Source organism: Tachysurus fulvidraco, chromosome 21 (genome assembly GCF_022655615.1).
Source record: "Tachysurus fulvidraco isolate hzauxx_2018 chromosome 21, HZAU_PFXX_2.0, whole genome shotgun sequence".
NCBI classification, from domain to species: Eukaryota; Metazoa; Chordata; class Actinopteri; order Siluriformes; family Bagridae; genus Tachysurus; species Tachysurus fulvidraco.
Genome location: NC_062538.1, coordinates 9,225,588 through 9,249,730, shown reverse-complemented (window position 1 = coordinate 9,249,730; position 24,143 = coordinate 9,225,588). Strand labels below are relative to the sequence as shown.

Below are 24,143 nucleotides of genomic sequence, written 5' to 3'. Positions count from 1 at the left end.
GGTTGGCCTCTTCTCAATGAAGATCCGAAATCTTCGTATATCTTCAAGTATATGTACAGTATAGAACAAGTATATTGTACAATATTTTAACAAGTTAATGGTGATTTATGCGATAACATGTTGAGAGGATTAGCTTGTTATATGATAAAAGTGTCTTTATATGTAAGTTATATCTTACTGTATGGTGTGACATGTAAGGGCAGAACCCCCAATACAGAATATTCTTACAGATAATATAATTTTAAATATAAGAGAATGTAAAGAAAAATCAAATAATTCCACACTTTGAAAAAAAATAATAATATCTGTCCTGGGACTTTGATGGGATCATTAATGCAGCTCTTACACGTACATTATATATGTGTACATTTCAATGACATCCCAGCTTTGAAGGAAGTCAGAGCTTTAATGCACTGTTCCTGAAGCTAATGGCCTTGCTTAAGAACCCGCAGTGGCAGCTTGGAGGTGCTGGGACCTGAATTTTTCAATCATTACTTCTGAAGCTTAGCTGAGGCATTGATGTTCACCGCTTTTTCTTAACCAGAAAGCCCAGTTTTAAAAGTACTTTCTGGAAATCCATTTAGACTTTCACCACAGACACAGTGTATACTATGGTTGACATAAAAGATGCAGAGGCTGTAAGATGACATTATGAATGGTAGCCCAGCTGTCACATTTCTTGGCACTGTCTGAGACATTGTCTGCTGTAGAGAGTAGCAGGACAGCCTGGAACAGATGAAGAGCAATAAAACACATTCACTGTTTCCCATTATTCTGAAAAATCATTTTCTAGCATTTTTTTCACACAGCTGTTCATTATAGAAGAGTATATTATATTATGCCTCACATCTGATGACACGCAATCCCTGATGACTTCTGACTGAATCGTGAACATTCTCCGCTTGATCACTAAAGACTTTAGCAGTGTTTTATTCCTCTTATATCTCAGCAATTGCAATGATTTTTAAACGAGTAAAAAATGACCATGCATTTTGACCATTTATAGAAACTTTTAATTACTTCCCTTATTCCACAGCTGTACTCTAACATAACAGAAAAATACAACTTGTTCATATGAAACTGCCCTAAACTAAAATTTAGAGCTTACAGCTTCTACAGACTACAGGGGGGGGTAACATATATACGGGATATAACAATTACCCCATTTTTCTTTGTTAAATTACAACAAATAATTTAATCTATTTATTATTAGTCTTAGATTAGACAACACCATGTGAATATGCTCTTACTATAGAAACAATAACCTTAGGACTTTAGAATGTTTGCATGTCAGCAAAGCCCAGCATGTGGTTAGAATGTTTGCCTTGTACCTAGAGGATAGTGGATTCAAGTCACTGCCTTGTGTGAACATTCTCCTGAGTTTGCATGTTCACCTTGTGCTTCAGGGGTTTCCTCTGGGTATTTTGGTTTTCTCCCCAGTCCGAAGACACGCATTGTAGGCTGACTTGCCTCTTTAATTTGTGCATAGTGTTTGAATAAGTCTGAGAGTGTGATTGTACACCCTGTGACCCTGTGAAGAACAAAAGGAAGAGAATGGATTGGTGGATTGATACTGTAGATGGGTGGATTGATGGATTTGAAATGCTACCGTCAGAGCTGCTGTTTTTAATCAATGGATCAATCTTCAGACCAATCAGAATCCGGAATTTAGCTGCATTGTGATCTATGTGTTATACTTAGAATACATGTGTTATCTTAGGTGTTTCCACTTTTCTAGGTCATCACTAGGTTGTTTACAGGTTTTAAAAGATGTGTGGGAATGCTGTTATAAGAAAATCCTAGAAAAGCTGAACATGTTGGTGGCATTTGTTCAAATGTATTTTTATGAAAGAGCTCAAGAACTCTGGAGGTTTACTTTTGAAAATCTTCTTATATGTGTCATTTCCTTGGTTACAAAATTACTGTTACAAAACACAAGCCAAGCAGTGAATTTATCATCTAACCTTTAACCTACTTTTAAGTTCTTCTGTAGCATGTAGTCAATATTAACTTTTGCTATAAGTAATTTTTTGTTTCCATACTGTGGGGATGCTAAGCTTCAGCTTAAAAACTCCAGGGCTGTGTTAGATTTCTGTTCTCTCTGCCATTATCTACAAATCCAAAAAATACAGTTTTGCAACAACCTGTGTTTCAAAGGGCAGCACTGTAACTTCAGCTGGTTATGAACCAGGCTGGACATAGAAAGATTACTTGAGCCAGAAAGCAAAGGTTTAAATGTATACTATATGGCCAAAGGTATGCAGACATATCGGTGTTCCTCCAACTTTGTGGGAACAGGTTAGGAAAGCACCACATCCAAGGATGACCACATGACCACATTCTTTTGGCCATGTAGTGTATAGTGTACAGTTTTAGTGGCCCAATACTTGCAGTCTTTTGTTAGGCAGCATAATATGAAGAATAATTCGAACTTCCAACACAATAATAAAGCAAAGCACAAATCCAAGTCAGCAAAGGAATGGCTTAAAAAGATGAAGCTAAAGATGAAGTACGTTTTGAAATGGCGGAGTCAGAGCTCTAAGTTAAAAACCTGTGGACTTCAAAAGACTTCTTGCAGTTTGACAGACCTGGACCAGCAAGAGTGGAATAAACTTGCCATATTTAAGTTGGTAGACTCAGTCAAAATAAATGAGTACTATAAGCAACATGTGCTATAACAAAGTATCCGTTAAGGTACTTATGCTTATGCAACCAGGTTTTTATACTGTAATTGTTTTTACTTTTTTCCTTACCAAATCATTTCTATTTGTATTCCACTCGAATTTTGTTGGTTGCTACAGTATATCACATTAAAGGTGGAAAAATACCTTGATTTAATTTTTTTTACATCAGCAAGTCCTGCAATATGATCACTCTACCATTCTAAATATCAGCATCATCTCTGGTCATTTTATCTTAACAACAACTACGCCTCCAATTCTGTACAAATTAGATTTGTAGAAAGCACAGGGTCTAATCTCAGCATCACAAGGGCTAAAGCTAATCTTCTCACCAGGCATACTACACAGACTGCACATTATATTACATATGTCTCAGCTTATGTCCATAAGTGCTCTTTGTCTTACAGTCACTGTACTCAGGTTTTTTGCACCACGTTTGATCAGTTTACAATGTTGTATCATTGTTTTCCTGTGACACAGGAGGTTGCTCTGATAGCAGGCTTAACTATTAAGATGAGTGTGAGAACAATGCTGAATAGGGAAATGACTAACAGAAATATGTAAATTAAAGGTCTGTATAACTAGCGGCAGCAGCTTTATCCCTAGGAATGCGACTAAGCCTTAAAGACCTCAAACCAGCTGATGCGTGTTGTGAGAGATGTAATGCTGCTGGTCAAATTACAGAACACACACAAACAAAAAGTCACAATGACTAACATTTTTTGTTTGATGTAGTGGATATACAGTAGGGGTTAAACACTCACTATCTGTATACTGTATGTATGTGTTTCGAGCTCTAAATACTGTATTCTCAATCAGATTTAAATATGGGCATAGACCAGACCAGACTTTTTTTTTTATTTTATATGTACCCTACCACTATGACCCCTGAAAAAAAAATGAATGAAAGAAAAAATGTCTTCTATACCTTTTCTTCTTGAATTGAGTATAAACAAACAGCAGGGCAAACTAATGAATACATGGGTAATACATTCATATGGCCTTGAATACAACATTGTCAAACAAGTATCTGCATGCAAATTCTAATAAATTCAAAGTCTGAGGCAGCTGGATGTTATCATGCAGTCATTTTATTTATTATGTTTAATAAGATCTAAAACATAAGATAAAATTAATGCAAATTTACATAAATAGTATTTCAAAATACTATTTTATATTTTTATGTTAATATGTTTCTTTTTGCCTTAATCTTTCTAACATAAATAACATAAAATATACATTTTATTTAAGTTGTTTAAACCTTTTTACATTTATAATTTGCAACAATAATATTTTTTTCTTTCAGGAAATTTAAATTTATAACACTAAGAAAATGTATTAGTTGTGCTCTCTTTGACTCCGGCCCCCTGTGGCATCCATCAGAACTTAAATACACTTAATATACAATATCACAAACTCATTTAAATCCTACAAATCTCGTGTCATATCCGGTGGCTAAAGAGCAGGGTGTTCCTCAGGGCTCCATCCTCAGTCCACTATATTTCAAAATCCACCTTCTTGCACTTGGTCAAACCGTCTGGAAACATGGCCTCACATTCTCTCCTATGCTAATGAACATTTTCATTCCTTTTCTTCCCCAGCCCTTACACGGTACTTTATACTTGTCGATAAGTGTGTGAGTAGTGGAAAGCAGGGCTCAAGTGTGTAAAATCAGTGTCTCCTTTGGTCCATGGTGTAGCTCCTTGTGTCCATGGTGTAGCAAAAAAAAAAAAAGCAAAAAGAGGCACAAGACAAAAAAACAGACTGTCACGTGGGGATTAGCAAAGGTGGATGCAAATGCAGATAGACAATATTTATTACAATTCAAAATCAATAATAACAATGTCAGACAGTACAAAATCGGAAATACAATACAGAGTATACAAGGGCAAGCAAGATCAAAACAGGAACCATAGATCAAAAACACAGACAAAACAGCTCGGTATCTACTGTACATGCAAATGGCATAAACTTCCTTAGCAGAGAATTCAACATGCACAAAAAGTTTAAATAGACAGACTAATAAACTAAACTAAAATAGATGAGACTACTCTTGACATATTGGGGCAACAACCAATGACAATACTGTGGCAGAGACAAAACATGAACCAAAACAAATTTGATCAGGTCTCACAGAGCTTGACGCGACAGGGAAATTTGTGAGACTTATACACAAATAGGAAAACCTGGCTTGCTCCTTATATGAATTAAAGGCTAAACACAGAACAGGGCATACATTAGAGAAACAAGCCAATGTTAAAACTGGCACAGAGAAAAGACTAGAACTGAACCAATGCATGAATGACAAAGAAAAAGTGCAAATAGCACTCTCTAAGCATGGATATGAGAAGCATTAGGACTCGTTGTTACTTCTAATAGTGCCTTTATAGCTGTTTGATTGAATGTGGGAGTAGAGGTCAGTGGAGTAGAAGTGCTTTTAGTCACTTGCTCTGTGCTGTGCTTTAATTATGTCTTCCACTAAGTGTACTATATAAGTAGTAAACAAAGAAGAGATTAGTGCCACAAGCTCCTGACAGACTTGGTCATAAGACTCGCTCCTGTTCTTATCCCTGTCATGTCTAAAGTTCCTTTCACAGGTTTGTCAGTTCTAGTTGGACAGAAAGTGCTTTATTCTGCTAATTTGAATGTTTATTGCATTGCTACAAACCTGAGAGAATTTTTCTAACAGTGTAATGTTTTAAAAGTCTAAACAGGTAAGATATGGTTTGCCTCAGTGATGCACTGCTATTTTTGATACAGTTAAACTGCAAGCTAAATAGCATAGAGTACAGGAGCAACTAAGCCGTCCATGACAAACATCATTACCTTTATTTAGTTACAACCATGAAATATTATGTCAGTGTTAGTGCTGCCCTCGACACTTTTTACGTTAGCTTATTTTGTGGCATTTTGCTTTTATTCGCTAACTTTCTGATAGAACAAAACATGCTGTTATCCAATTATGTGATTAGAATCTACACTGAGATGCAATTTGTCCCTGTTATGTTGTTGGACTTGTGAGCTCAGTGGAATGTGCTGTATGTGATAGATAGGTCTTTATTACCTGTGTATTAAAGAACAGGACAACACTGTCACTCTCCTGCTGTTTATACATGCACACTTCAGGAATAGTTAGCATCATGCTAAGGTGCCACAGGTGCTGTATAGAGCCTTTCATGTTTTATTCATAAAGTCATCAGTCATTCAGATCCAGAAAGGAATTCAGGAAAGAATTTTCAGACCTGGAGTAGATGTGATGTTACAATTAATTCATGGTCATTTTTTTCACAAGTAATGCATTTTTTCACACCACGAGTCTAAATTCCGAGTTACCATTTTCCACATGCAATGCACCTTTATTGATTTTTTTACGTGATTTCTTATACGATTAATGAAGTTTTAATTAGTTTTCATGTTCAACATTTCTGATATGATTCATTCACTTTTCACAAGTCATCTCAGCTTCACTTTTTTCAACATGGTAAAATCAGAAAAAATAGTTTTAGAAGTTCTCTGTGTATGACTCTCTCCTAAGTGTGAATGTTGCTCTTTATTTCATTCAGGACACTCACATGGTGACTAATGCCAAGAAGTAATAAAACAGAAACATGGTCATTCTGCAGCAGGTAAGAGTCTCTCCCTGTCTGTCGGAAAACACACTATACAATTGCATTTACTTCCCCAAGCTACTGATATAAATGTTAAATCTTTGTATTAGCCATATTCGTTTTATTTATTATTTTATTAATGACTATTTTTAAAATCATATATTTTCTGTTTATTTCCTTGTATTTTAGTCAGAGATTGTTTTTACTATTCCACATGTATGGAGTTTTACTGATATCCTTTCTCAATAAAACACGAACACATAACACATAAGAACAAGGTGCTAAAGAACAGACATGACAAAGTAAGGTGTAAAAATAAGATTCGAAAGGTTGTGGCAACAAAGCATGATGGAATAAAAAAAAAGATTTTAGTATGTATTTTAAAATATGTGTTTATTTTTGGTAATTATTATTATTCGTGTTTAGCTCTTTGAAAAACTTTTAATATATACAATATATATATGGCACCAGGACACCCTAGGTCGGAGGTCGATGATCGACTTTGTGGTTGTTTCATCTGACCTCCGGCCGTATGTCTTGGAGCGGAGCTGTCAACTGATCACCACCTGGTGGTGAGTTGGATCCGATGGCAGGGGAGGAAGTTGGACAGACTTGGCAGACCCAAACGTACTGTGAGGGTCTGCTGGGAACTTTTGGCAGAGTCTCCGGTCAGAGAGATCTTCAACTCCCACCTCCGGCAGAGCTTCAACCAGATTCCGAGGGAGGTTGGAGACATTGAGTCCGAGTGGACCATGTTCTCCACCTCCAATGTCGACACGGCTGCTCGGAGCTGTGGCCGTAAGGTCTCCGGTGCCTGTCGTGGCGGCAATCTTTGTACCCGGTGGTGGACCCCGGAAGTAAGGGATGCCGTCAAGCTGAAGAAGGAGTCCTATCGAGCCTGGTTGGCTCGGGGGACTCCGGAGGCAGCTGATAGGTACCGGAGGGCCAAGCGAGTGCCAGCCTGGGTGGTTGCGGAGGCGAAAACTTGGGTCTGGGAGGAGTTCGGTGAGACCATGGAGAAGGACTATCGGTTGGCCTTGAAAAAATTCTGGCAAACCGTCTGGTGCCTCAGGAGGGGTAAGCAGTTCCCTGCACACACTGTTTACAGTGGGAGTGGGAATCTGCTGACTTTGACTGGGGATATTCTTCGAGGATCTCCTCAACCCCAACGACATGTCTTCCACTGAGGAAGCAGTGGTTGTGGACTCGTCGATCCCCCAAGCTGAGGTCACTGAGGTAGTTGAGAAGCTCCTCAGTGGCAAGGCACCCGGGGTGGATGAGATCCGCCCCGAGTACCTCAAGTCTCTGGATGTTGTGGGGCTGTCTTGGTTGACACGCCTCTGCAACATCGCATGGCGGCTGGGGACAGTGCCTTTAGACTGGCAGTCTGGGGTGATGGTCCTTCTGTTTAAGAAGGGGGACCAGAGGGTGTGTTCCAACTACAGGGGGATCACACTCCTCAGCCTCCCCGGAAAAGTCTATGCCAGGGTACTGGAGAGGAGAATCTGGCCGATAGTTGAACTTCGGATTCAGGAGGAACAATGCGGGTTTCGTCCTGGGCGTGGAAGACTGGACCATCTCTATACCCTCACCAGGTTGCTGGAGGGTTCATGGGAGTTTGCCCAACCTGTCCACATATGCTTTGTGGATTTCGTCTGTGTCCCTCGTGGTGACCTGTGGGGGGTGCTCTGGGAGTATGGGGTCCGGGGCCATCTGCTAAGGGCTGTTTGTCCCTATATGACCGGAGCAGGAGTTTGGTTCGCATAGCTGGCAGTAAGTCAGGCTTGTTCCCAGTGCATGTTGCACTCTGACAGGGCTGCCCTTTGCACCGGTCCTGTTCATTATTTATATGGACAGGATTTCTAGGCGCAGTCAGGGGCCAGAGGGAGTCTGTTTTGGGGACCACAGGATTTCATCTCTGCTTTTTGCAGATGATGTTGTCCTGTTGGCTTCCTCAAATCAGGTTTGCAGCCGAGTGTGAAGCGGCAGAGATGTGAATCAGCACCTCCAAGTCCGTGGCCATGGTTCTCAGCTGGAAAAGGGTGGTTTGTCCCCTTCAGGTTGGCGGAGAGCTCCTGCCTCAAGTGGAGGAGTTTAAGTATCTTGGGGTCTTGTTCACGAGTGAGGGAAGGATGGAGTGGGAGATCGACAGGCGGATTGGTGTATCTTCTGCAGTGATGCGGTCGATATACTGGCCTGTTGTGGTGAAGAAAGAGCTGAGCCGCAAGGCGAAGTTCTCTATTTACCAGTCGATCTACGTTCCTACCCTCACCTATGGTCATGAGCTTTGGGTCATGACCGAAAGGACAAGATCCCGGATACAGGCGGCCGAAATGAGTTTCCTCTGTAGGGTGGCTGGGCGCTCCCTTAGAGATCGGGTGAGGAGCTCGGTCACTCGGGAGGAGCTCAGAGTAGAGCGCTGCTCCTCCACATCGAGAGGAGTCAGCTGAGGTTGCTCGGGCATCTGTTTCGGATGCCTCCTGGACGCCTCCCTGGGGAGGTGTCCCGGGCATGTCCAACTGGGAGGAGGCCCCGGGGAAGACCTAGGACACGCTGGAGGGACTATGTCTCTCAGCTGGCCTGGGAACGCCTTGGTATTCCCCCAGAAGAGCTGGAGGAAGTGTCTGGGGAGAGGGAAGTCTGGGCATCTCTGCTTAGTCTGCTGCCCCTGCGACCCGGCCCCGGATAAGCGGTAGAAGATGGATGGATGGATAAATGTGCTTTGTGCAAAAATTTTAAAGAAATGTTTTAGATATCGTTTTGACACACAGCACATTTAAATATTATCCTGCAACACTGGTTATTAATGGATTATTATTATTATGTGTATGTTTGGCTGGTAATATATTATTTGTTTTTTATTATGATGTTTTGTTTCAATTCTACTCGAGGTGTTGCGACAATCTAATCTCCTTCTCATGAATAAATAATTTCTTTCCCTCGCCTAACAAAATCATGGCTGTGCATTACTTTTATTAATAACTGATTTCACTAGTAGGGCTATGTACAAATGCCTTCACTTGATTATTATTATTATTATTATTATTATTATTATTATTATTATTATTATTATTATTATTATTATATTTAATCTTAGGGAAACATAGCTGTGTTTTCTGTAGGGAAGATTCGAGATTTGTCAAAGCTGTTTCATTTACTGAGTCATTGATTGAATTATTGATTTTTCTGTTCCAACAGGGGGATTATGTCTGGTTGGATCTCAAGACAGGCAAGCTATTCGACGTTCCAGTAGGAGCTGTGGTCAAGCTCTGTGATTCGGGCCTGATCCAAGTCTTGGATGATGAGGGTCAGGTGAGTGTTTAAGTAAGACAAGGACAAACAGCGGGCCAACAGATAGCTCTTCCTTCTTGTCACTTGACCTTCAGTGTGAATGATGCTGCAATGCAATGAGTGTATTGTGTGTTGTATGTCTGTGTGTGTGTGTGTGTGTGTGTGTGTGTGTGTGTGTGTGTGTGTGTGTGTGTGTGTGTGTGTGTGTGTGTGCAGGAGCATTGGATTTCTCCTCAGAATGCCACCAACATCAAGCCCATGCACCCCACCTCCATCCATGGTGTGGAGGATATGATTCGCCTGGGAGACCTGAACGAAGCCGGCATTCTCCGAAATGTCTTCATTCGCTACAACGAAAGGGTCATATATGTGAGTGTACAGTTTCTGAGTATGGTATAAACCACTATTGAATGAAAATAATCAACAACAGCATTTTGTTATGAAGTGACATTAATGTTAGCACCCCTAAAGTTGACTATTTTCCTACCACAACACGTTCTGATGTAGTTAATTCCTCCTAAACTACATCAAACTGTTCTAGTAATCACTTAGCAGCTATAAACAGTCGCTTCCACACCAGCCGCTTTTAATCAAATTTTGAAAAACTCCTCTGTCCTTAAGACTTTCCCCTGATGGAAAAGCTACTGACCGTTACACTATCGACTCCTTACATAACTTCAAAATAAAAGTCTCCATACAGTAATCTTCACTGTAGCAATAGATATAAGTGCTTCTTTGTTAAATATCTATCTATATATCTATTTATGTGAACAAGGTGTTTCTACTCAATCTATAACTAGTACGAGGGCATTAATATGAACCTGTGATCTTAAACCCAGTATTTCTAGTAGAAGGGGATGTAATTGAATTAAATCTATTTATTAAAATGATTTAATTTTATTGTCATGTCAGTGATTTCAGTCTTTAACCTACAAGCCGCTTGATGTACTATTTTCTTTCTTATTAATGTAAAGAAAATCAGATTGTTCATAAAAGTGACGCATGCTGTAAATAGTGAGCGTTTTTTTTTATATCAGACATTAGTTGTTTTTGTGCTCAGTAGTATGTGCTCAGATCAGCCAGATTTGCTAGAATATGACCTTTTCATCTAGGTTCACTCTCACATCACCATCAGCCATTTTTGACCACTGAAAATACTTGATGAAGGACAACATGTCCCTGACTGGCTTTGAGTTGTGCCTTAATCGAATTTAACGTGACTACCAATGCTTGTATTACATCGAAGACTACATCAGTCTGTTAAGGAAATTTAATCTTTATTTGTTTATTAAGTATCTAATAGACATCAGTGTAAACAGACAAGTAGACAACTCACATTCTGCTCTGTAAGCTCAATTTCTACCCTCTTGCAGACTACAGTATACGGTGTGTATTATGAACACAGAGGCAAGAGGTGATTTTCATAGAAAAATGACGATGGAGCTCAAATAATATGACAAAAAAGAACTTACATGCTGTCGGTGGATAGTTTATCCCACAGAGCCAATACATTCAGGTTCTCCTGATTCATTTTCAAGCCTGTGGGCATTTGAATCATGAATAATCCATGTAACACCTTCATGTATTTTATCCACAGAAATACAACAAAAGGAAATATGAATATGATGTCTACTTGTTCATGCATGCCAAATATACATGCCACAATCCAAGTCACAGACATCACATTTCCTCATTATTTTTTTTTTTCAATATTGTTTGATATCAACCCTATCATTACCCCAAGCTCTTGTCCTGTATCTTCGTGTTATTATGCATTGTGCTGCTGCCGCTACACTATTGGTTGGGCACATAAGAATATGTAAAAATTATTAAACAATATTTACATTTTTTCATTTTAGAATGCATTTAAGCGTTCATATACAAAATAAAGATCTCACTTATTTATGATTCACTAATAAATAATAATATTCTTAACTCACAAATTTTCACAGAATGTATTATTATTTATTATTATCTGGAATTATTACTTATTTATTACATACAGAAAACCAATATAGACATCATCTGATACTATACATGATACCATGTGACATTTCAGACATACACAGGGTCGATACTGGTGGCAGTGAACCCCTACCAGCTGCTGCCCATCTACACAGCAGACCACATCCGCTTGTACACCAATAAAAAGATTGGTGAATTGCCTCCGCACATCTTCAGCATTGCTGACAACTGCTACTTCAACATGCAGAGGAATAACAGGGACCAGTGTTGCATCATCAGGTACTCACGACACTAAAAATCACTGCACCGTGTTTAAAAGCAACGTTTACATAAAACTGAATTAATAGTCATTTACCTTTACATAAGTTACTGTATTTTACATACTGAGAATAATCTGTAGTTTACTGGCAGCTGTTGATAAAATTCTTGGTGTAAATTTCTGTCATTTTCATATTAACAACTTTATTGTTTTATTTCACTCAGAATAATTTTTTTTAATTTTAGAAATTTGGATAAAATCTGATTTAAATGGCAAGACGTGAAGACTGTAGACAGCTAAAAAAGATAAAACGACATTTATTAATAAAAGTTACACTCCATCCTAAAAGTTGAAGTTTACAGCAGATGCTAATGTATAATTTTATTAAAAAAAAGTTTTTATACTTTTTATCTTGTTTATGCCATAGTTACATTTCAATTTCAACTTTCTCCGCTGGAATATGTAAAGAAAAGATTTCCACTGTTCTGTAATGAAATGGACACAAAACAGCTTTACAGAAATATCTAAATTCAGGATAAAATGCAAATTGATGAGTTTACAGTATCTGTAATTTGCAAGCCAAAGGGAAGTAATCTTGAGAGGAACTAAAAAGGGAACCCATCATCATTTGAGTGACACTGGATAGTGTGTTTACAAAGCATTTCCTATTTAAAACTGTGGGATTATATGGACAAATACAGCAATTAACCTAACCGGGATATTGATTCTAGCTTTAACTTAAAGACTATCTTGTTGAAGTTAGCATCTGTTGACCTGAGTGTAAAGCTGTCTATCCAAAGCTATCTTCATGGTGTGTAAGTGGCACTGTACCATACACAGCAATTGCATGTATCTCCAGGCTGTCCTTGTCCTCCAAGTGATGGCACTCAGACCATTTAGCATTTAATATTGTTGAACATCATTGAAACAAATTGGTTCCTCACATGAGTTACATTATATCAGATATACTGTAGATATATTCTTTCTTATATGAAAGAAATTATGGAGAAACCACAAAGTGCAAACTCTTCTGCCCTGCCACTTTCCCATAATCGTACAGGTTTCATCTGTTACCCAATACTGACACTGGAGACTTTTCCATACATGTTCAATAAGTCTCTTAACACCCCCCCCCCCCCCCCAAAAAAAATTATTGTTGACTTAAATCAAACATTCGATGTGAATATGATGTTCACCACTAAATATCTCTGCATGTGTAATTTACCATGACAGAGATGCAGGTATTCAACTTTCAAGCTTGTTTCAGCAATTTAAATGACAAATACATATATATTTATTTATATTTATATATATATATTGATGTTAAATATTTATATATTTATACAAATAAATATATATATTTTTTTCACTGAAGGTAATGTGTGTTATTTGTTGACATGTTGTCCTCCCAAGTGGTGAGTCTGGAGCAGGAAAAACAGAGAGCACCAAACTGATCCTGCAGTTCCTGGCTGCTATCAGTGGACAGCATTCGTGGATCGAGCAGCAGGTTCTGGAGGCCAACCCCATCCTAGAAGGTCAGAAAGAGGACTTTGGTTGGCTTATATTAATCTACGGAGGATTGTACAAATTCAGAGGTAGACATCATGTCTGTTTAGACTTCCAAGGACGTGAGACAGACTCCTGACAGAGCGTTATTCAGAGATCTGTCTGAAACTGCTCTTCAGATCACCATATGGTAGACGATTCATTAGCATTCGTCTGCTCTCCAATATGTCTTCCATGTAACGTTCTCCTAATGTCTGACACAAAACACACACTTATCTATAGTCTATTTTTCAAACTTTGTACACCATTATACTAGATATAATGGTGCAGCAGGTCTCTGCCTTTGTATTTTTTTTAAATAACAAAAGCCTCCATAAAATGGATTTGTTGTTATTGTATTGCAGTCAAGTCAGCAGACGTCTTTTTTATTCTTTACAGCATTTGGAAATGCAAAGACTATACGCAATGACAACTCCAGCCGGTTTGGGAAATACATTGATATTTACTTTAACAAGAAAGGAGCCATTGAGGGGGCAAAGATCGAGCAGTACCTGCTGGAGAAGTCAAGAGTGTGCAGACAGGTAAGACGAGGTCAAATACAATTTACTGCATACGTACTGCAAGGTTTGTTTACAGTAATAGAATAAAAGGTATAAATTCTACCTACAGCTTGACAATGAAATACTTGTGATGTATGTGGGATCAGTGCGTTATATCATCAGGCCGGTTCGTTGGCCTAATTATTACACACACACACACACACACACACACACACACACACACACACACACACACACACACACACACACACACACACACGCACACGCACACCTATACCTAAAGACAAAGGGCTCCTGCATTCATGATTTCTCTCTTTTTTAAAGTACTTTAATTGGACAATGAGTCTGACTAATCTCCTTGTAGTTGTCCCCGAATTAATTTTTAGAATCAAGAAACAAAGTAATATAAAGGAGGCAATCAGATGGTGAACACTGATTGTGTGAGTGTATTGTGGATGTTGTAGCCTTGGGCAGCTATGTTTGTAGGTCTCAATGAAGGTTAGGACTAATGATGTTTTGCTCGTGAACAAATCTGTGTTTTTTAATGAATCTTTTAATTGAATTAATTGTTCTGGTACTGACTCATATTCTTTCACTTAAGTCCCATGTGTGAAACATGGTGGCTTTTTCCTGTTTGACTTTTTAATTAAAGACTGCTTTAGTGTCATTGTTTGAATGTATTAATCAACAAGCTCCTTACTTGTGACCTGCTGAATACTTGCAGTTTGTGTAAGGAAATGAATGATCAAGGTGAAGAAATAAGGATCTGCTGACTCACTGATGTCGACTTGGCTAACATACTGTATGCATGTTGTTGGTTCAGTTCAACACCCTTTCAACAAGAAGAGAAAAATGGTGGAATGAGTGTAGCACTATGTTTTGTTGGTACATTGTTCGTCACATTCTACATTCTACATTTGCATTTGTTGTTTGTAAATGAAGTTATTGAGTGAATGAAACAATGACTTATTATATTTGAAAAGATACTCGCTGGTGCCACTTACTGGTGCAATGACGTAACTTACGGATACAGGGTCGGTGAACGAATCATAAAATGATTCAAACAACGATTCAGTCAATAAATCAATATCCTTGGAATGAATCATATTTACCCACATTATTTGGGAGATGCAGTATTCAGTGGCCCTGTTTGTAGGTTGCAACGCAGATGCAAGCCTTAGTATGTCATTGGCATGAACCTTCTCACTCCAGTGATGGTGTGTTATGGATGTATCAAAGAAGCTGGCTGAAGATATCAGTTCTAATGGTGATCAAATCAAGGGGTGTTTGACTGTGTGTAATCACCTGACACAACTGGGAATGATAAGATTCATGAATCTACAGTCTGAGCTAGAAAGACATCAGCCCCAGCTTCACTTCTTCATACCATGTTGTGTATTTTTTTTTTTAAAAAAGGTGGATACACTTTTCCTAAAAACACATTCAAACCTGCCTCTGTCACTTCCATTACTGGCATTATATTGTTGTAATTTTGTTATTGCCTAAAACATACATCTAATACATATGAAACATTCAAAATAAACTGAGACTCCTTTTTTTAAGCAATATTTTTAGTTACTATAAGAAACATTCTGTACGATGTGCTAACACTGGAGACTCCTTCCATAAATATTAAATAATCATCTCCTTACAGAAACATTCAGCATGTCAACAATCACATGATTTTCTATGTGAAATAACAACAGGTTTTTAGCTTATTAGACTTAAAATTCACAGGGACTTCACAAAATATTGAAATGATAACAATTAAAATAATCTGTAATAACAATTCACTTTGGAGCCGTTACTAACAAGCTGCTGTTATTAAAAATAAATAAATGCCTTCTGACCAATCAGAATTGAGCACTGCTTTGGTGTAATGATTATTATTTTACACTTTGTCACGATAACAAATCTGCTAAGAATAAATGGAGTATAATCGACGTGATGAATGTCGATAAACACTATAGAAAAAGACAGATGCCTTTACTCTGGATATGGATGCAAATGTTTCCATCTTGCATATTGTCCTATTTATAGATCTATGTATTTGTATAGCAATGTTGCTAGGCTGTTATATTTTAGCAATTTTGTAATGTAGTTTATTTTAATGTTTACATGTAAACCAATATGTTCTGGGATTTTATAAACTCAGAGAGTTTTCCATACAGGCTCCAGATGAGAGAAACTACCACATCTTCTACTGTATGCTGCAGGGTATGAACGCAGAGCAAAAGACTAAGCTAGGATTGGGTCAGGCTTCAGACTACACCTATCTGACCATGGTGAGAGACTGCTGTCTTATCAGAACAAACCACTAACTTGTGTTTAACTGCATGATTGGAGGTGGTGTGATGTTTTTATAAATAACAAAGAGCATATTGCTTGTGTCCACTGTGTTCTCCACTGTGTCCTCTCATCTTTGATTGTCCTGCAGGGCAACTGTACGGTGTGTGACGGCCGGGACGATATGAATGTAAGTGATGTGCTGGATGAAAGATAGTGAGGACATCTTTCATCCATAGAAAATAAACTGAATTCCAGCAGCTTGTTTTGACTGATTCAGTATTCCATATTTCCTGGATTTACTGTATGTATGGATGTGCTCTAACTTTCCAATCAGAATGAATTAAACTAATACAACTACTGTATGAATTAAGTAGATCTTAAAGAAACCATGCTGTATTAAAACATTGTTAATATACACAATAAGCACTTTTGCTAAAACTTGAAATGAATAAAATGAATCTGCATTTGGTGCATTTGATATGAAGGAGTACTTGAGCATCCAGTCAGCGATGAAGGTCCTGATGTTCACAGACACTGAAAATTGGGAGATCTCCAAGCTGCTGGCTGCCATTCTGCACATGGGCAACCTGCACTTTGAGGGTAAGTCAGAGTGCACGAAAAGCTACAAAATTAAATCATCTCAGCTGTGCACTGTTGATTGATGTGTTATTCATTTATTCACAGCTCGGATGTTTAAAAACCTGGACGCTTGTGTAATTGTTTGCTCACCTGCCCTGGCCAGGGCAGCAGCTCTGCTTGAGGTGAGGGGTGAATGAAGTGGAGGAGGATTTGTGTGTGTATGTGTGTGTGTGTGTGTGTGTGTGTGTGTGTCTCTCTCTCTCTCTCTCTCTCTCTCTCTCTCTCTCTCTCTCTCTCTCTCTCTCTCTCAACATTGTTCCTCAGAAATTCTCAACCTGATGTTCTAACAAAACAAGACTTTGATCAAAGGAGTGCACCAAAAATGCTAAGGAAATATTCTACTCACAGAAAACATTATTAGCATATGTGAATTATCTTCTATACAATTCCCTGTACTATGGAAATAATAACAGCAGCAGTGCATTTATAATCTGTGATTTGATTTGCAGGCAGAACTACTGTTAGAGAGAGAGAGAGAGAGAGAGAGAGAGAGAGAGAGAGAGAGAGAGAGAGAGAGAGAGAGAGAGAGAGAGAGAGACTGAGTGTGTTGTGTGTGTGTGTGTGTGTGTGTGTGTGTGTGTGTGTGTGTGTGTGTGCAGCTACATCTGTGATTTACCCAAACAAAGAATATTTCTACTGCATGGGTTCCACCTCTCCCTCTTAATTCTTGCTCTGATTTCCCTCCATGATTATCCTGGTGGGAGGGAGTTCTCAACGCTGATAGAGGAAAGGAGCAGAGGGAAGTTGGATATAAATGTAGTCATTAGTAAGACTCAGCTGGTGTTATTAGAGCATGAGCACAGCGTGGGTAAAGCCTTCACTCTGCCGGCCTGCAGCTCTTCATCTTCTCACAGTCAGCTGTGTGAAAGTCTGAATCCAGAGTCAACATGCTCACAGAATGTAGTACAGTAGTTGCATCTGCCCCCTGGTGGCAAAAGGCATAGCTGTATTAAGAATCGATTGTGTGTGTGTGTGTGTGTGTGTGTGTGTGTGTGTGTGTGTGTGTGTGTGTGTGTGTGTGTGTGTGTGTGTGTGTGTGTGTGTGTGTGTGAGAGAGAGACTCGATAAGAGGAAAATACTGCAACTAAATGTAAAAACCTAAAGGTTTAACAATACGATAATAATATATATTATATAATAATATAATAGTACAATATGTCAAATATTTGTCTTGATGAAGATTTAAATTTGTTTTCTGTAAATCTTTTGGCAGCCTATTTTGAATATGTATTACAGATGGTTGAATTTCTATAAATGTCCTTTCTAAATGGACAAGTTTTCCTTCATTTTCCAACTAAAAGTCAAAGTCCCTATTTTCCCTGTTCTCCCCATGTTCTTGTGTATATGTTCTTTTTCAGACATAATGGACCTATTAAATGAAAATAATAGATACAGCAATCTTAAGATAATCTAAAGATAAAAACTTTTGTCTCATAACCAGACATTCACAAGGATATTATTAAAAACTACTAAACTAGCTAGTTTATTTAAACTGATCCCAAAAAATGCCCAAAGAAAATATACACTTTGCAACAATTTTTTATGCTAAATAAAATCTGAGAGAAATTATGTATGCACTAAAATATTGGCCAATATATAGGTTTATCCAAACATGTTTGCTTGTATAGGTGGACTCCAAGGATGTAATGACGTGTTTGACCACTCGCACGCTCATCACTCGAGGAGAAAGTGTATCCATGGCACTCAGTGTGGACCAGGGGTTTGACGTACGCAATGCTTTCGTCAAGGTTGGAGACCTTCATCCTGCTGCTGCTTTTCTTTAGCACAACTCTGACCTTTTTGTTATAGAAATATGATCAACAATGTGAAGTCTCTGTGATCCACTTCCACTTATATAATCTTTTTAATTTCTGATTTCATTTCAATTCTAGTTTATTTTTAAACTTTTTTTTTTGCCAGCATATAGTTTATCTATTTAGAGTTACATTTAATGTAGTGGCATGCCCACGATTGCAGCCATTTATTTATTGTTAGACTTCAGTTATACACCATACGACAACCTGTGAAAGTTTTAGCTATTGAAAGGTTAAGATATTAGATCATACTCATTTATATAAACTTGTGATTTGTAGCTGCACTATTGTAAAGGTGAGTTGGTGTTGTGCTTAATAATCCACAATAATAATGACACACTAGTAAGAAACATTAATTTAAAAATGTGATATGATAACTTTTAATTTTAGGGAATATATGGAAGGTTATTTGTGTGGATCGTGGACAAAATCAATGCTGCCACCTACAGAGCTCCACCCACTAAAGACAAAGTCATCCACAGGTCCATTGGGCTGCTTGACATCTTCGGATTTGAGAATTTCACTATCAACAGGTTTGTGGTAATCTCTCTACCCTGATGATGTTTTTGAGCTTTTTCTCTTTTTCTCTGATTACTGTGTTTTGTTTCTTTGGCCAGTTTTGAGCAACTGTGCATCAACTTTGCCAATGAGAATCTGCAGCAGTTCTTTGTGCAGCATGTTTTCAAGCTGGAGCAGGAGGAGTACAACTTGGAGCACATTAACTGGCTGCACATCGAGTTCACGGATAACCAGGATGCGCTGGATATGATCGCCAACAAACCTATGAACATCATCTCGCTTATTGATGAGGAGAGCAGGTTCCCCAAGGTAAGAACGGGACTGACACGTGGAAGAGCTGGAATTTTGGAAATAAGCATACAGTAATCAACACATAACTACAGCTACATAACAGAGACATACGGTATATGATCTTCTGTCAGTAATTCCAAGATGAATCATTTAACTTGTCTTTTAATGCGATGATGCTTAGATTGGCATGTACAGTGAAAGATACATGTTTGATAGCAGCTGATGGAAGTGAACAGCTCTAAAATTTAACAAAATAGACTTTGTATTAAAACTGAAAAGGTGAATCTCCTGCTCACATAATTGCACTTCTGTGATTATACAGCACATACAGAAGGGAATGATTTATAATCACACACACCAGGGTCACCCAGATGAGGACAGTTTCCTCTGGTTTCTGTCAAAGTTTCTTCCTCATGTCATCAAGTTTTGACTTATCACCGCTGCCTCTGGCTTGCATATTCGGGATAAATTTATAAATGTGTACATTATGTATCTTGAATTTTTAAGAATATATATTAAATCTAGATATTTAAGTGTATAATTCTACTTAACTGTCTTAATATTTAATTTGCTAGCTCATATTGGTCATGGGCCGGCTTTGTGTTCTGATGTCTGAGTTTTGACAAGTATATTACCATGTATATTATAAATCCCCCTTTTTTCAGTGAAAAGTTTTTTTTTTATTAATTGAATGATGATTTGCTTAGTGTCACTAATGGTGTTGTCAGGATTAACGAGGCACATAATGGATTTCCTGTGATTAAGTTAGGATGAGTGGAGGTGTGATAAATAAAGATTTATTAGACCTATAACTTGTGTCCAGATTGAGCTTTGAGACTATTTTACACAAAGATTTGTTCTTGGTATTGCTGTGTGTTTTAAAAGCATGATTTCCTGTTGTTTGTATGTTTTGTTTAGGGAACTGATGCCACCATGTTGTACAAACTCAACTCCCAGCACAAACTCAACACAAACTACATCCCTCCTAAGCACTGTCACGAGAGCCAGTTCGGCATCCAGCACTTTGCCGGTGTGGTCCATTACGAAACCAAAGGTACCTCACAGGCTTGCTAATCCTTCTGTTGAATGCTAAATATTATACTAACTACTGAACTCATTTTAAACTGGTTATCCTGCTATAGCTGATTTATTCTGAATGCTTTTCGAGGTAGTTAACATTATGCTAAATTGACATTTTACTCCATAGCAAACAGCTCCATAGCAACCAGAAATACCCACAATCTTTCAACCTTCTATGCTAGCTAGCTTTAACTGTCAATAAATGTAGCTAATACCGTTGTAATGTGGTCGTTGTGGTGTATTTTAAGAGGTTTGGTTTCTATTAAATAAGAATATGAGTATCTAATGCTGAAACACTACTTGATTTATCTTCTGATGCTAACTAGCTTGCAGGTGATGATTTTACCGAGACTAAACTACAGCAAATTTATTCATGAAATCCATGACTGAACTTCAACAACTGACATCAAATCAGTTCAAGGTCCACACCTTGAGCGCTGCATAGCAAAGCATAGCAAAGCCTGAATAATCAGGGGAGCATATGAGTGTTAACATATATGAGTGATAAAATATATTAATGATACATAACATCATGAATTTCTGTCTCAAGAAGATTCGGACATTCAAAGAGAAGCCGACAGCTACATGTGGTGTTTGAGGACAACAACCTCCAAATTAAAACAAATTGTCAGACTGTATATGACTATGGAAAGTGTATTATTCATAATAACACTCTCCAGTGTTTATAACGATTTATAATCACATCCTCTAGTGAAGATGAGGTTCACTTTTTGAGTCTAGTTCCTCTCAAGGTTTCTTCCTCTTCCATCTAAGGGAGTTTTTCGTTACCACAGTCACCACAGTCGCCCAGACTTGCTTACTGAGGATATATACAAAGACATTCAAATATAAGTCAAATATTAATCTTAAACTTTTGTACAATATGAATCTTTGTATAATATGAAACATTTTGTACTATTTTTCTTATGTTCTGGAAGGCAGCTTATGACAATGTCCATTGTTAAAACGCTATACAAATAAACTTGAATCGAATTGAACATAACATTAACAATAACTGTTATATGAATAAACGATTCCAAAGGGTTTTATTCCTGTTTCATGTTTTACCACAGCAATTTCAATGACAATGACACATCGTTCTTTTTATCCATTTATAGTTACAGTTCATGTCATGGATTGTCCAAAAAACAAGTTCACTTATGTTACTTACTGTACCTAGAAGCTGCGAACTGTCATTTTTCCTTCGAGTCTCTTTATTAGTTTAAGGTAATAAGACAAAAAAAAAAAAAAAGATTAGCTTTGCTGCTGAATTTAAAGTTGCAGCTTTACCTCTGATTGTTACAAAGCACTCACACTGGAGACTCCTTCCCTGAAGGAAAGAAACATCACTACATTAATATCTTTTTTAATCACAGTGTCTGACATACAGGTTCCTTTCTAAGTTGTTGCAATAAAAAAACATTTTTTTTAAACAAGAGCATTAATTTAAATGACATTTTCTGGAGCTATGTCCAGAGCTGTTTTTCTATATATTAATCAACACGTTCTGACCAATCGGATTAGAGTATTCAACAGCACCATATAGTATAATGATTCATTCATAGATGGATGTAAAAATAAATAAATAAATAAATAAATAAATAATTTCTCTTGGTTAAATGCTGTTTATTTGTGGTAATTACAGTGTGATCCACTTATCTTGCACTTACTGTAAGTGTCTGCTCTTATCTCAACAGGTTTTCTGGAGAAGAACAGAGACAGTCTCCACAGTGACATCATTCAGCTGGTGCACTCTTCCAAAAACAAGTTCATCAAACAGATCTTTCAGGCTGACATCGCCATGGTGATGCCCTTTTCTGACACTTTATCCTGCATTTTATATGCCTCCATTAACTTCACTTCACGAACACATCACTCACAGCAAAGTCAGGCTTGAGTTTCTGTTGACGAATAGCTGAAGGACTGTGCTTTTCAGACAGAATATACACTTTTCCCCCTTTAGTTCTTTAGTATTGGCACTTGCCCGGTCTCACACACTAACACTTTTTCAGCACAGAGATGTCAGGCTTTATTTGTTTGTGTGTTTATTGTTTATCATGCAATGTTTTTTGGCTAACGCTAATCTCTCTTGGCTGAAACTCTGTCTCTTCTAACTTCAGTCATCTCTCTCTCTCTCTCTCTCTCTCTCTCTCTCTCTCTCTCTCTCTCTCTCTCTCTCTCCATATCATGCCTCATTCTATCTGTCCTCAGTTTCTCTGTGGCTATGTGCAGACCACCATATCCTCTCAGCAGGTAATCGGTGGTTGTGTGTCCATGTATGCTCCCTGTCCTCAGCACTAACAGTCTGTATCTCTGTGTCATTAATCTACAATGCTCTCTCAGCTGTCTTTTTCCCTCAAAACTCATTCCTGTGGTTGATTTCTCAGTGGAAAGCAGCTCTCGCAGTAGTGTAGGGGCATGATTTAATAAACCCACCATTGGCATTCAGTAGGGAAATGTTAGTCATCGACTGGAAGTGAGAAAGTCAAAGATGGTTCTGGTTCGAGTTCAAGTGCAATGTGGCTTTTTTTTTTTTTTTGCAGAAGCTCAGTTGGTATAAGAATTTCCTGGCACTGAATGAGCTAGAGGAGGGGATTAAAACTTCCAAACTGAGTTTTGGCTTTTTTTTTTTTTTTTAATATATCTGCCCATCTGAGCTTTTTCTTTATTATGCTACTGCAAAACAGAGAGATACAGACAGAAACTCAATGAGTCCAATATCTGTAAAGGACAGAAAGTCAAACATGAGAAGAGAAAAGCATGAAAGGTTGCTCTATGTAAGACAAAGACGGAAGCTTTGGAGGAAAGGAATGATTGAGGTGAATACAAACCCTGTACACTTTTTAGTTAGAAAGTGTGTGCATATACGGTATTTGTGTGTTTGTGTTTTGTGCACCATTGTGTGTATGTGTTTGTAGTATGTAATTGCAATAGTGAGCTCTCTCTCTCTCTCTCTGTTTCTTTTTAAAAATGTCATACACTTCTGTTAAACTTGTGCTAATCTGAGTGTGTGTGTGTGTGTGTGTGTGTGTGTGTGTGTGTGTGTGTGTGTGTGTGTGTGTGTGTGTGTGTGTGTGTGTGTGTGTGTGGTCAGGGTATGGAGACTCGGAAGCGTTCTCCGACCCTGAGCAGTCAGTTTAAACGCTCCCTGGAGCTGCTCATGAGGACTCTAAGCACGTGCCAGCCCTTCTTCGTGCGCTGCATCAAACCCAATGAGCTCAAAAGACCGATGGTGAGTCTAAGCCTGGAAATTTGCTCCACAAATACCCAATTGACCAGGGCATGTTTCATAATAAAGTTTGCATCCTTTAATTTCTTGTAAAGAAATTAAAGACTAAAGTAGCTAAGAAGGAAGAGTAAGGAAATGTAGCCACCACTTTAGGAGCATGCAGTATTTGGATTGGAATGATATCATCTGATTCACTGATTTTAAGCTTTAAGCCATACCTCCTGCACTGGAGTTTGTTGAGGAAAAAGGTGATTTTTGAACTCTTGGATGTTCTTTTTGCTCACATTTAGAAAGTGTGGCACAGTGTCAGAAGTCACATCCTTAAGAACACAATAAAATTAATTTTCTTAATTCAAATGCATGCAATCTTTCTTCAAACACCAAGCATATCAGACTGCACTTGAGATAAATA

The 24,143-nt window shown here is 38.1% G+C and overlaps 1 protein-coding gene across 1 annotated transcript in view; it reads left to right on the top strand.

Moving 5' to 3' along the window:
* Positions 1-24,143, top strand: part of myo7ab (myosin VIIAb) — a 47,518-nt gene that overhangs the window by 1,576 nt on the left and 21,799 nt on the right. Inside the window, exons 2-17 of the mRNA XM_047805466.1 lie at positions 6,245-6,307; positions 9,488-9,601; positions 9,797-9,949; positions 11,640-11,824; positions 13,218-13,339; positions 13,749-13,891; positions 16,042-16,155; positions 16,308-16,346; positions 16,645-16,759; positions 16,844-16,920; positions 18,427-18,546; positions 19,003-19,145; positions 19,230-19,440; positions 20,341-20,476; positions 22,200-22,306; positions 23,597-23,734. Coding sequence (XP_047661422.1) covers positions 6,290-6,307; positions 9,488-9,601; positions 9,797-9,949; positions 11,640-11,824; positions 13,218-13,339; positions 13,749-13,891; positions 16,042-16,155; positions 16,308-16,346; positions 16,645-16,759; positions 16,844-16,920; positions 18,427-18,546; positions 19,003-19,145; positions 19,230-19,440; positions 20,341-20,476; positions 22,200-22,306; positions 23,597-23,734 — 1,935 coding nt within the window. The 5' untranslated portion in view covers positions 6,245-6,289. The remainder of the gene's footprint in view (positions 1-6,244; positions 6,308-9,487; positions 9,602-9,796; positions 9,950-11,639; positions 11,825-13,217; positions 13,340-13,748; positions 13,892-16,041; positions 16,156-16,307; positions 16,347-16,644; positions 16,760-16,843; positions 16,921-18,426; positions 18,547-19,002; positions 19,146-19,229; positions 19,441-20,340; positions 20,477-22,199; positions 22,307-23,596; positions 23,735-24,143) is intronic.